Source organism: Salarias fasciatus, chromosome 2 (assembly GCF_902148845.1).
Source record: "Salarias fasciatus chromosome 2, fSalaFa1.1, whole genome shotgun sequence".
NCBI lineage: Eukaryota > Metazoa > Chordata > Actinopteri > Blenniiformes > Blenniidae > Salarias > Salarias fasciatus.
The window spans coordinates 3,429,195-3,442,955 of record NC_043746.1 but is presented as its reverse complement, the minus strand read 5'-3'; the positions used below and the strand labels follow the sequence as shown (position 1 = coordinate 3,442,955).

At 51.7% G+C, this 13,761-nt stretch overlaps 2 protein-coding genes across 8 annotated transcripts in view; one reads left to right on the top strand and one right to left on the bottom strand.

Annotated features, from left to right (window-relative positions):
- The window catches only part of LOC115405436 (probable serine/threonine-protein kinase kinX), a 34,043-nt gene extending 33,715 nt beyond the window's left edge, over window positions 1–328 (top strand). For all 7 annotated transcript variants that reach the window (XM_030115037.1, XM_030115023.1, XM_030115045.1 and 4 more), the window contains one exon: window positions 1–328. This exon is cut by the window's left edge and continues 723 nt beyond it. The gene's annotated coding sequence lies outside the window, so the exon portion shown is untranslated.
- A 5,152-nt stretch (window positions 329–5,480) lies between these two features.
- On the bottom strand, window positions 5,481–12,988 carry LOC115403011 (LON peptidase N-terminal domain and RING finger protein 3-like). Its single transcript, XM_030111757.1, has 12 exons — window positions 12,245–12,988; window positions 10,170–10,288; window positions 9,962–10,084; window positions 9,758–9,874; window positions 9,469–9,658; window positions 9,314–9,380; window positions 9,103–9,217; window positions 8,901–9,022; window positions 8,629–8,787; window positions 8,376–8,538; window positions 8,136–8,285; window positions 5,481–7,408 (listed from the first exon to the last, which is right to left on the bottom strand). Exons 1-12 carry the CDS (start codon window positions 12,891–12,893, stop codon window positions 7,250–7,252), a joined length of 2,133 nt encoding a protein of 710 aa, XP_029967617.1. The 5' UTR covers window positions 12,894–12,988; the 3' UTR covers window positions 5,481–7,249.
- Between the last annotated feature and the right edge of the window lie 773 nt (window positions 12,989–13,761).

The following is a 13,761-nucleotide window of genomic DNA, read 5'->3' as shown; positions in this document are numbered from 1 at the left end:
TTCAGTCTGTAAACTGTTTCACGTTCCTCGTTTGAATGATGTAAACTCAGTTTTAATATGTGGAAGCTCATAACTCCCGAAGCCTCCGATCAATACGTACCGTCACACTGGCTTTCCTCCTGTTTTTAATACTTTCTTCTGGGGCGTTGGACGGTGAACCTCGACTGAATCAGTGTGGAAGAAAAGCGCCGCAGAGGAAGACACACATTCTCTTTTCATCTGTCCCTCCACAGTCACTCCACATGCGTAAAGCTTTCTCTTGTTTTTTACGGCCTTTGAGAATCTGTTTTGTACATACGGTGTACAGTAAAGAACACATGGAAGTGTGTGTGTAGTTTCCTGACTGTTTCACACACACACACACACACATCCTGGTGACAGTTCAGAGCTGTTGACAGAGCATCTGGATCTCTGAAGTCCTGATGTTCTGGATCTGGACTGTGACGGAGGTCTGGTGGACGACGGCAACGCTTTTAGTAGGAGTCAAACTTCTCTCTCTCCCGACACAGCTGTACCATTTTAACCATCCTAACCATTTTAACCATCTTAACCATTTTAACCGTCAACAGTTTTCCTCCATTGGTTCGGCTCATTTCTTGAAACAGAAATTAACTTTCAAAACTCTAAGATCTTTTGGTAAAACGGTCTCACAGTTCAGCTCAACGCCACAGTTCACCTCCTGAAGCTCTTCTCTCTCCAGAACTGTTCTCTCATGTGTCAAAGCTTCATTTCTGTCCCACACAAACAGTCAGAGCCTCCAAAATGTAAAGATCCTTCTCAGCAGCTTCGGCTCATTTCTCCAGACAGACCAGAGGTTCTCCGTTCTCTCGGTTCTCTTGTCAAAAACCACCTGGACGGTCCAGCAGAACCACGGTTCACCCGTCAGAGAGCAGATCTCTTCCAAACACTTCAATCAGGGGGAAAAACTACATTTCTTTCTCAAACAAATGATCAATGCTCTCAAAATGCTTCATCCTTTTGGCATCGTGTCTCTGACAGAACGTTGAGATGTTTTGTCTTTCAGTCAGAGGAACATTGAAATATTCCTCTTCTACCTTTCAGTCTGAGCCCAGCCCTTCATTCTCTATGGAAGTTTTTATTTTTCTTCTTTGGGTTGTTTAGCTTTTCTAACAGCTACTATTGCATAATAAAATGAAGAAAAAAGCATTTTACAGTCAGAAGAACCTTCAAGTTCTGATTCACACACTGCTCTCATGCTTCTAAGGAAACTGTTATCATTTTTAGTCACACACAAAGTAGCTTCCATCCATCAGAGCTCAACATACTGTCAAATAAACACAAACAAACAAACCAACAAACCAACAAACAAAAAAGACACTGTATGTAGCCCACAGTGCTGTAAATGAAGCTGGAGTTTCACAGCTCTCTTCTTCACTGGTCGTCCTCCTCACCCTCCTGCCAACAGGTCCATGTCTGGTATTCCTGGTATTGCAGTGTTCTTCACTGATGTTGACAGTTGAACAGATGATTTTTCAGGTGGTGACTGATGCAATGAAATGATGTTTTGGAGAGAACAACCATCAGACTGAGAATCAGTCAGTCAGTTAGATCAACATGATCTATTCACTTGGAAATTGTGCTGAATCTATCCTGATGTGCTGAATCATTTGCAAAGATGTTCTGAGACACTGAGACATTTCCAGTGTGATGAAGTGAAAGAGGAACGCCGCTCCGCTGTGATAGTTTGGAGATTTGTCCATGTTGTTTTGAGAATGTAATTTCTGTTTCAAGAAATGAGCCGAACCAGTGGAGAGGAACTGTAAAACACTCTCAGGGGCCCTGGTGTCACGAATGACATGAAGCTGTAAAAAGCTCAGATTGCAGCACTTTGGCCTTTAAAGCTCCTGAAGAGTAAAAGATAAGTTTTATTGTGGGACGCTCATGAACCCAGGTCTCACCGGAACAGCAACATTTCTGAACAGACTCATTCCAGGTTGAGATGCTGCAACATCACAGGACAGGAGGCAGAAGGTCGTCTTATCTCTGAATGTTGAGCTGTGAATTCCCCAAAATAGATCATTTGAATTAGATGAGACCTGAATGGACGTTTTTCCCAGTCTGTTTGTGTCACGTTGGTTTTTCTCAAGATGAGGTTTTCCTCTGCGTGAGACCAAAGTTTCATCCAGAAGTGTGTGCATGTTCTCCCTGCTGCACACACACACACACACACACACACACACACACACACACACACACACACACACACACACACACACACACACACACACACACACACACGTCATGGTGTGTGTGTGATGGCTGGCTGATGTGCTGAGGGGCCTGTAACCCCGAACGCCCCCAGATGTCTTTTCTGGGTGAGTTAGGTAACCCGGCCGCCGCCGCTGGCCTACTTCTCACACACACTCACACACACATGTGGCTCCAAAGTGGACCGGCGGGTGTGTGTCGGTGCCAGGTATCCATGGCGATGACTGCCGGGCGCTGACCTTCTCCTTTACAGGTTATATAACTAGCCAAGTTGGCAGGAGCGGGACGCAGTGAGGACGGCAGAGGAGACGGCGTCCCTCATCCTCCATCAGCCTCTCAGGAACTCCTCACCGAATCCACCCAGACATCAGCAGCACAGCCCAAACCAGGAGTCCTTCATCAGGACACTTTTTAAATGTTTATGTTGAGAGAAATGTTTGTGTTTGTATTCAGTTGCAGGAGATATTAGGTTTTACTGTCCTGTCTTAATCTAGAAACACCTGAAGTCTTTTAATGTCATGTTTTTTTTTTCATATTTCATTCCATAATATTAGTGAAGTTAATAACTGGAGCGTTCTTTCCACACTGTTGAGTCGGACCTGCGGGCACTGGCTGTGACCTGCTGTGACCCCGTGGAGGCCGGGGTCGAGTTCTGGAACCGTCTTTGTTTTGTGTGACATTATATCCGACCAGCCGGTCGCTGCCACAACAATGGCCGCCCTGACCGGCTTCCACGGGGAGGCAGAGCCTCTCTGTTCTCCGACCAGGGCGAAGCCAGAGTCCGGATCAGGTGAACCTTAGCGGCGTAGGGACCCTGGCCGGAGGCGGAAACGACTGAAGCTTCCTTCATGTCAGGCTCACGTTTGTCACCATGACTTCCGAGATAAGAGCTCGTCTGTTTTTTCAGTTTTGACTCTTGGTGTCACGAAGCGGGAACGACTTCCTGCAGGGGTGAAGGAGTGTTCGCCTCAGTCGGAGGCTATTTCGAGGTTCGGTGTCTGACCCTGTGATTTGCACTGAGCAGCGTAATTACTCTGTAATTCAGTCCAGAGACCAGAGAGGCCGGAGCGTCTGATCTCCGAGTTCGTTTCTTCACCGGTTCGGGTCTGTCTGCTGGGGCTCAGACTGACTGACCTACATTCACCACGTTTGCATAAACTGTCCGTCTTCCTGTCCCTGCAGCCTCCCTCCTGCAGCTCAACCTCCACAGGGCGTATTCCGCTCCAACTCCTGAAGACATGTCTTCACTGTCTGGTTAAACACTGCTGCTCTCCACCTTCATCCAACAACAGGACTGGCGACCCGGTCCTCCAACCGTCTGGTGAATTATTGAGCGTGAACTGGTGGTGTAACCGGTAACGTGAAGCGCTGCTTTCCAGGAAAGGCAGCCGACCCAGAAGAAGGCAGACAAAGGAGCCGGCGGCCTCACGTCCACTGCGTTTATTCAACATCCCAAACAAGAGCGAGGACAGAAAACCTGCTTCGGTCACAGGTTCGCTGCTTCGGACCGTACATCTGCAAACGAAACGCCTTCTAAAGTTTTACTAATAAAAACAACAAAAACACAACACACATACATTCGTCTTGTGCAAATCCAGCAGGACGAGTGTGGAGGTCAAGTTGAACTGAGGTCGACGACCTCTGAGAGCAGACTGGAGGTCTGGACAGCAGGACGGATCAGGAACATAAAATAAATGTTTAATCAGTGTTTCGGTTTGACCGGTTCCTTCTCCAGAAAACTAATGATAAGTTCAGATTCAGATTTTTGGGACTTGGACACACATCGCCTGTCTGGACTCTCTAACTCACACACACGTACGTAGAAAGATGAAACAGCAACAGGAAGAAGAAAACACACACGATCAGGAAGCTTTTACTTGGAAGGGTTCGGACTTCCTTTAATAGAGTTGAATTCTGAAAGGTTGAGATGTCAGTGCGCTGAGTGCATAGCTGGACCAACATCCAGGTTCTCCTCTCCAACAGTCTCTCAACAAACAGGAAGTGGGGCGCTCAGCTCGGGCGGCGCTACAGGAAATGTTCATAGTTTGCCAAAAAGATCACAGTTAAGATCGAAGTGCTACAACTGATAGATTATTACACTGATCACGACCTTTAAGAATTCAATACACGACACTGAAACAGATGCCACTGCATTCACATCTGGACTGGATAATAGCTTATAGCGCTTTCAATGTGAAATCACCTCTGTGATGCACACAAACTCTCAAAAATGACTCTTTTTTTTTAATTATTTTACATTTCTACACATTTAAATATCACAGAATGAACAGTCGGTGGAGTTTCTGAATTCACTGTCAGTGAGTGAGAGAACTAAACCCTACATCTTGAGACGCTGGAAGCTGTTAGCCGAGAGATTAGCTCCATATAAAACAACACCTCATACTAAACATATGTATAGATTGTATAATCAACTTGTTACCAGACAGCATGAGTGAGACATTTTATTTGGGGTCATTTATTTGCTTTCTTGCCAGGATTTGAGCCTTTGAATGCTAAGCGTAATGCTATTGCTAGCAGGGGAGGTTAGCAGTACGGCTAGCTGTGTTTTCTCATTCAAATTAAAACAATAAAATGCAAAGACTGAGTCTGTAAACTCAGGTTATAAAACTTGCTCTGAACCATCTCAACAAGTCAATAATTATATTTCAATTAAGTTAATTAATGTGCTTCATAGCAAGAAAAGGTAACAAGATAAATCCCCCAAATTCTAAAACAGCTCACACAAGTAGCTCTCTTTTTTTTCCTTAAGTGCAGACTTTAAATAATATCAATAACATAAATCAAGATTATTTGTACAGTTAGTAAACTGGTGTTAACTTAGTGGCCTTAGGGGATGGCAGAAATTCATGGGAGACATAGCTAAAGGTAGCCAGAGACGTAGCTAACAGTCTCCGGAAAGGTAGCTAACGCTACCTGGAGACGTAGCTAACAATAGCCAGAGACGTAGCCAACAGTCTCCGGAAAGGTAGCTAACGCTACCTGGAGACGTAGCTAACGGTGGCCAGAGATGTAGCTAACGTTCGCCGGAGACGTAGCTAACAGTACCCAGAAGCGTAGCTAGCAGTCGCCATACTGCCGAGCGCCACCGCCGCGATCGGGATAGGGGAAAATGTTACGAAAATAACATCAGGCAACAGTAGGAAACTTTTCACTGCGATCCAGTGAAAATGGAAGAAGTTGAACTTAAGGCACAGCTTTAAACAAACTGCCGATGGATCGCGATACGATACTGGCTCCTTACTGGTTAAAGATCTCAATTTCAAAAGGTTTTTTGTGTGTTTTTTTTTTTTTCCCTTTGGTTGACAAATCTGGAAAGACTTTCGCTGGAGTATCTGGAAAACGTAACATACTGTAAACATACGGTACAGGTGATATGTGGCTCCAGCGGCTGTGCGCTTCAGCTGGACGCACGGCTTTTCCCTTTGCTATCGATGAGTCGGCCGACTGTCAACGTGTCAGACGACGCCCGGCCAGAGGAAAGTCCGGCTGTAGGTAGTATTGCTGTCTGCGGCCCTCTGGCCCAGGCCAGGAAGTGAAAGGGTGAATCTGCGCTTCTTCACTCTGCCACTAGGAGGCTCCCTGTTCCAACACGCGTTCAGTAAAGAATGAAGACAGTGAAGAAAGTTCAGGACATACAAAGAACCTGATCCGCGTAGAAACATGTAAAACCAAACATCTTTAGAAAAGAAAACTTTAGCAAAGCTCAACAATCTCCTTTGTTTTTCTGTTAAAATGTGTAAAAACAGTCGCGTCAGGCATCAGCAAGGCCTCCACTTATTATGTTTCTCCAGCCATCAGCAGAATGGGCTTCTCTGGGTTTTATGTCACTGAATAGGAAGGGAAAGGAGCGTCCACGCTGTCCGTGGAGAGAAGGCACTGGCCTTGTCTATTTAATATTCAAACACCACAAAAAAAAGAGGAAATGTTAAATTTGAATTAAAAAAAAACAAAAAAAAATCTTACAAGCAAAAAAAATCTTGCTTCAACACTTTTTTCTCTTCCCTCCCAACATGTCTGAGTCAACACAGCAGCGATCACCACCAATAACGGCATGGCTTCGCATCAGATTCACTCTGAGACATCGCACAATGTGAATTTGTGTTTCCATGGAGACGGAACGGCATTGAAAAGTGGAGGTTATTTCCTCCTACTTTTTGAAAGATTTTCCGAGAGTCAAGGGTTAGCCAAACGGAAAGCCGAACGGCGGCGTGAACCCTGCTGTGCCGACCTTCATGTGCGTGTTTGTTTCCGAGCGAACGCTCACTGTGAGGAAAAACACAAGACGCCTTTGGAAATGGAGCAGCTCGGTATCTCTTCCTCCCTCTGAAATGTAAACAATATCACTGCATGCATAAATAATGACAAAATAAATAAAAAGGAGAAAAAAAAAAAACATCCAAAACATTTTTTTAAAAAAGCAGTAATCGGATGAAAAAAAGAACATCTGGACAGGAGCTTTAAATGTCGAGGTTCAGTCCATCAGTCCATTGTCTCTCAGGGGAAATGGAGGAGAAACAGGAAGACAGAACATCTGACAGAATTATTGCAGGATACAGTTTGGAGCAGCAGGTTTCAGCGTGTGGGAGGATAATCGATTATTTAATCCACTTTTTTTTTTTTTATGGTGAATTTGCCTCATAAAGGAAAATGGAGCTGGGAAAAGGCATTCCCCTGACCCCCTCTCGTGTTTCATTCAGGGCAAAATAAATCCTTTTTTGAGGATCTGTATTCCTGACCTGCTCCACCGGTCTGGACTGAGCAGGTTTTGCTACGTGCGTCTGGAGACGCCTGGTCTCTGAGGGAGTTCCCAGCAGTCACAGCGCCGTGCAGGAAGAGCAGGAGAGCGAGGAAGCTCGACGACTCCAGGCGTCGGGAAACGGTTACGAAGCGGCGGAGTTCCTCCTGTTGGGGGCGTGTGGATGAAAACATCCGTGCTACGAGAACGCTGGAGAGCGGCAGGTCAACTGCTGCCATCGGGGGGGGGGCGGGGGGGGGCTGGTCACCGATGCCGGCTCTGAGCCATGAACAGCAGCACCTTGCGGATGCCGCTGAGTCGGTCCTTCAGGGAGGTGAGGGCCAGGAAGGGCAGCTGGGCGCGGCCCTCCAGGGGGAGGACGGCGAGGAGCCACCAGCACCACGACGGGCCGTTGGGGCTGGCCTGGAGGGGAGAACAGACGCCGTGAGGAGCTGCACAGCAGGAAGCAAGACGACGGCAAACCCAACGAGCTTCAGCCACTTCGCTCTTTTCCCCCTGAACGGACTCCTGTCACTACCGAGCAGCTCCACGCAGGATTCCTGAGCAGATTTCTCTTTTATATAAATTTTTGTTTGTTTAATATATTGGAAAATAATATTCTGCTTCAAGACTGTGGACATTTTCCAAAGGTTTTCCTCAATATTGTTGTTATCAGTTCTGATGGACGCATATGAATCTACATCTAAAACTGATATAGACACATCTGTATTTCAGAAATGAATGCACTGTGCAGTCAAGAGAATTACCATTACAGTGTTATGTTTACTTATTTATCCCCTACATGTGAATAATAGAAAAAGAAGCGAAAAACAGACAGAAGAAACAGGAAAGACGTTAAGTTTCTCTGTGTTGGATGAAGTTTAAACTCGGCTCCTCTCACCCTTTAACCCTCACTGGTGTTGTTATATCGCAATAGAAGACCTTCAGAAGCAGTAATGACAGAAAAACTCCTTTAATTCACCCAAAATAAAACTAATGATGCCGGAAATCAAAGACAAATGAGCAAAAACAACATTTATCACAGCACTTTGCGGATTGTCCCTGTGTGTGTGTGTGTGTGAGTGTGTGAGTGTGTGTGTGTGTGTGTGTGTGTGTGTGTGTGTGTGTGTGTGTGTGTGTGTGTGTGTACCTGCAGTTCGAGTTCTTTCTCAGGCATTGGTCCGAAGTGTCCCTCGATGCGCTCCTTCTGCTCGGCCTTCAGGGAGTCGACCCAGACCAGAGCCTGGTCGTAGACGGCGTCGTGCAGCGACTGCAGCTCCCGCTCCGCCGCGCCTTCCACCTGCACGCACACACACACCAAACACACACATGTTGAAGCTCCAGCTCTCCCCGGCCCCCCTCCTCCGCCCCGCGCCCTTTGACCCCGGACCTTCTCGTCCTCCAGGTACTCGATGTCGGCCGTGTTGTAGCCGTCCCGCTCGCTGTGCTGCACCACCCTGAACCTCCGCCTGCCGATGGTGTCGGCCACCGAGCGCCCGTCGGAGAAGAACTTCACGTCGCGGATCTCCAGCAGGCAGCCGTAGTCGGCGAACCTGGAGGCGGGAACAAAGCCGGGGTGAGTCCTCCGGGTCGCACGAGGCGGGCCGAGATAAAAGCATGGCGGCCGGGCGGGCGGCGCTGACCCTTTGAGCTCGTCCCCCAGACACATGCCGAAGCACTTGGTCCCCGTCTCCATGCAGCGGCGGACCATCAGCCGGTAGCAGGGCTCGAAGATGTGGAGGGGGCACGGCACGGTGGGGAAGGCCATGGTGCACACGAAGATAGGCACGTTCTTATTGAGACTGCAGAGGAAGAGGAGGAGGAGGAAGAGCCGGTCAGAGCCAGCAGCACCAGCGGAGACACTCGACACCCGGCGGGGGTCGGCGCCCGGCGGGGGTCGGCGGGTCAGACTCACTTGGAGAGCTCGGCCAGCTCCTCCTGGTGGATCCTGGTCCGCTCCGTCAGCTCCGAGGGAAGATACTTGGAAATCAGCTTCTCCACCAACACCGTCTTACAGTACCGCCGCTGCACCAGGTACTGCACACACACACACACACAGGGTTCACTCCACAGTCAGCAGCAGAGTGTGTGTGTGTGTGTGTGTGTGTGTGTCGCACCTCGGACAGCTCCTCCTTGCAGAGCGGACACTTGGGGTTGTGGTCCAGGCAGCGCTCCAGACACTGCAGGCAGAAGGTGTGTCCGCAGGGCGTGGTCACCGGCTCGTAGAACAGCCTGCAGGGGGCGGCGGCGGGCTCGTCATTCCCAGGCTCCACACAATAAAAGCCCTGCGCTTTATTTTGAAAGTAGCGGCGTGCGGGCGCGCCTCACCTCATGCACAGAGAACACTCCAGGTCTGACGGGTCCAGCTGGTCTCCGCCCGAAGTCCTGCTCGCCTCTGCAGGCGGAGGGCAGACGGTCACACACACTGCTGCCGCTGCTCCACACACACACACACACACACACACTGGGTGGAGGACACTCACCACACTTGGCCCTCTTGTGGCCGTGCGCCCTGCTCTCCTGCTGGTCCTGCTCCTCCTCGGCGCTCCTGCGTTTGCGTTTGAGCAGCAGGCCGCGCTCCGCCTCCGCCCGGGCCTGACCTCTGACCTCCGCCCTCTGGGGCGCCGGCAGGGCGAAGACCAGGCTGAGCTCGATGGACCCGTGAGCCTGGCTCTGGGGGAGCGAGCACAGCGCGGTGAGCCGGGTGTCCGGGCGGCGGCCGGACGCTTCCCGCGGCGGCGGCGGCGGCGGCGGCGGCGGCGGCGGTCCTACCTGCAGCGGGGCGCACAGGCCGGCTTTGACGTGCGCTCTGGAAGACAGGATGCTGGAGCAGCCGGAGATGTGGTCGGGGACCCGGTCTGAGACCGGAGCCAGCAGGTCGCCGAGGAGCTGGACGGAGACGGAGACGGAGACGCTCGTTTAGAGACAGACGTCCCCGCGCCGGGAGGGCGGGCCTCCGCCGGGGGTCGGGTTTACCTTGTGGGCCTCGGCTCTGGCCAGGCGGCAGTCCGGCTCCATGGACAGGCAGAGCAGGTACTCCCTCAGCGCCTCCTCCGTCCGGCCCAGGGACGCCAGCGCCTGCGCCCTTCGGACGTGACCCTGCAGACGGACGGACAGACGGACGGGTTCAAGCAGTGGTCCGGGGCGCCCGGCGGGGACGGGCCGGCCGAGGCGGGGGACGTACCTTAGACCAGAGGGGCATGAGGCAGCAGGACGCCTCGGCGTCCCTCAGGGCCTTGTCGTACTGCCGCAGGCTGCAGTGGATCTGGGACCGGTTACTGAACAGGATGTGGTCCATGGGAGCTGAGGGGGACGGGGAGCAGGAGGAGAACGGGCAGTGAGCCGAGACCATCTCCAAACCCCGCTTCATCACGTCAGCATGAAAAACTAACAGTCAGTTAGGCAGACAGTCGTCAGCTATTTCCAGACAGTTTACCTGTTCTGGTTCAGGCTGAGTCCCATTTCCCATTTCCCCCCTCGGCCCCCCCCCCCCCACAAAAGAAGTTCATAAATGTCAGTATTTTCTCAATTAATAAAGTTTTAAAATGTAAGAAAAACGTTCTTCTTCGGTAAACAACTGTCGCATCTGCTACGTCATCGGCGGCGGCGACTACTGATGACGTACGCGATTGTCGAAGGGGTGTTCCAATTGGGAGGGGTTTACTTTCGGCCCTCCCCCTTAGCACTCCGTTTCAAAGGGGGAGGGCTAGAAAGAGAAATGGGACTGGGCCTTACTCATCAGATTTTAAAAAAACAATTTTCTTCAGTTTCGTTCAGTAATATTTATACTCATAAGTGACGATTACAAGGAACTACAGTCTTTTTATTAGACAAACTTACCATATTGTCAAAAAATGACTAAATAATTATGGCATTAGTTGATATTCTTGATAAATCTGTGGCATTTTCTGCAGACCTAGTTTTTAGTCAGGACCCACTTTTTAAAACTGCTTTGCTTCTATTAAGAATAAATCCTGAAATCACAGGAAAGTGGGCGGTTAAATAGCTATAATGCTAACAATCTTCAGCACAGAGAAGATCGTCAAGTATTCATTCATTAATGAGGAAGTCTGAAAATGTCCATTTTTAAGCGATGGCTGCAGTGAGACAGCAACAAATCCACACACAGTGAACACAGAGAGGAAAAACAGAAGGGACACAGAACAGCCCCGTTAAACGTTCCTCCTCTTTCAGAGGGATTATCGCCAGACTCTCAGCTCTGGGTTTAGACTGGGTTTCTGAGTTGTAAATGTGAGCAGAGGCTCACGGTCTCCATTACAAAACACGTTATGAAAAAATGTGCAGCCTTACAAAACCATGCAGCACTATCAAGGTCACCCACATTCCCCGTTTCATAACGATAGAAACTTATGCAAATGTCGCAGTGGGCCCGACGGGAGCCCCCGAACCGGGAGCAGCCAGTAAATCACTGACAGGGAGGAGAGGAGGAAGAGGAGGAGGAGGAGGAAGAGGAAGAGGAGGAGGTGCAGGGGTGATGACTAGGAAAAGGTCACATGATCAAAAACTCTCATGCGGCAAATTTCAAACAGACGTTCAGTCACTGAAACAAGTCCCCGGTTCAATTCCGAGCGGTGATCCATCCCCAGCCGTGCCAGTTAACAGTTAGTTCATGAACTCATCGCTGGCGGCCTGCAGGCCAGAGAACTGGAGCGGAGTCAGAGGTTTGCAGGTTCGAGTCCCACAGCGGACGCGGGCCTCAGAACGTCCCCACTTCCTGCCTTTCAGTGAAACTTCTCTTTTAAAACCAGTTTAATGGACACGTGTGAGGACAGGACCGAGCCGTCCTCACCTGTCAAGCGCTCAGCAGGTGGGAGGGACTGTGGCACTGTATTTACAACCCGGGTCAAGAGTCAGTGGAGCAGGAGAGGAGAAGGGAGGTGAAGTTATCCGGCCGCTCCAAAACATCCGGACCATAAAGTCCTGATGAGCTCCAGATGGCTTTATTCCCTGATAAAGCTCACATGCTGCCTAGCGGTGACCTGCAATAGTACCCTTGACCCACATTAGGCTTTATTGTGTGACGTTACACAATGCGCGCGCGCGCGCGAGGGGGGGGGGGGGGGGGGTTACGCGCTTACGCAATGTTTGGTCCAGTGGCCCAGCCTACATAACGCTGTTACCCAACACGCTGCAGCTGCAGCCGGCTGACACACTTTACCCGCCAACCGCGCACAAGCATGAGTGAGATAAACACACACACACACACACACACGCACGCGCTCGCTGCAGGTGTCCTACCTATCAGGATGGCCTGGTTGTACTTGTCCAGCGCGGCGTCCAGCCTCTTCTCGGCGTACAGCCCGTTGCCCTCCCGCCGCAGCCGGCCGGCCCGGTGCAGGCCCGGGAACCACTTGGCCAGCAGGCTGCCGAGCACCACGTTCACCCGGTAGCCGTGCGCGTCCGGCGGCCCGCAGCCCGCCCCGCACTCCCGGCACGCGGCCGGCCGCTCCCGCTCCAGGCAGCGGCGGCAGAAGCAGTGTCCGCAGGGCAGCGTGACGGGCTCGAACAGGAAGCCCAGGCAGACCCGGCACGAGAACAGGTCCTCGTAGCCGCCGCAGCCCGCCGGGCTCCCCGCCCCCGCGGCGGGGCCCGCCGCCGCCCCCCTGCCCGCCACGCTGCCCGCCAGGTACTCCACCAGCTTCTCCAGGTGGGCCGGGCTCAGCCGCTCGATCTCCGAGGCTCGCCGGTACTCGCCGAAAGCCTCGGGGAATTTCCCCCCGAAGGCGAGCGCGTCCGCCCGCTTCACCATGAGCTCCAGCCGGGTGCCCGGGTCCCCGGCGCCCGCCAGCTGACACTCGTAAATATCCGCCGCCAGGTCGAAGTTCCTGGCCCGGAACGCCTCGGCCGCCAGGTGCAGCATGCTCTCGCAGTCGCTCTCCGTCCCCATGTGTCCTCCGCCGGCTCTAGCCGCCGCCGCCCTCCGCTGCGCTGCTCCCCGCGTCAAGCTGCTGCCCGCTCGGCAGCGCGCTCATGCTGAGTCCGGCGGAGCTCCGGGACGTTCTGAATGGAGCTCTGCGGAGGGCAGGGGGGGGGGGGGGGGGGGGGGGGGGGGGGGGGGGGGGGGGGGGGGGGCGTTACGTAAAAAAACAACGTCACGTGACGGCGGAGGGCCGCTCTGATTGGCGGAGTTCACGGAACCCGTTACAAAACAATGTGCCATGTAACAGCGGCGGAGCCGGGGGCAGGGGGCAGCTGTCAGTCTGTCTGGCCCCCCTCCGGTCCTCCCCCCCGGCTCCCCGCTCCCCGCAGCCCTGACTCACTCCGGGATGCGTCTCGGAGCTGGACCGTGAACGCCATTACCGGAAAGTAGGCTGATCAACTGTAATGTGAGTTCTGTGTCAGGTCAGGAGCAGGGCCGCTCCAGACCTCTGGCTCAGGGGGGCAGGGGGGCATCCCCCCCCCCTCCCAAAAGAAGCCAGAGATTGTAAGATTTTTTTTCCCCCAGCACCTCTCCTCATTAATACACTGCAACCAAAACCAGAAAAAAATTAAACTTTTCAAATTGACTGAATATTCTTAAATTTTAGTCCGTCTCAGTGAGCAGACTTAATAAACCTGCCGTAAACCTGATAAGGAGTGTCAAGAAATTAATTATCATCGTTCTGTTTTTGCCAAGCCGAAGGCCCTTGACCCACTGAAGACATGCTGCTGACCCACTTTTGACTCCTGAACCAGTAGTTGAATCACATGTCTGCAGCTGAAGGAGTGAGCGTCCCCAGAGCCTGCAGCTGACAACACCACCACTGACCTCTCCT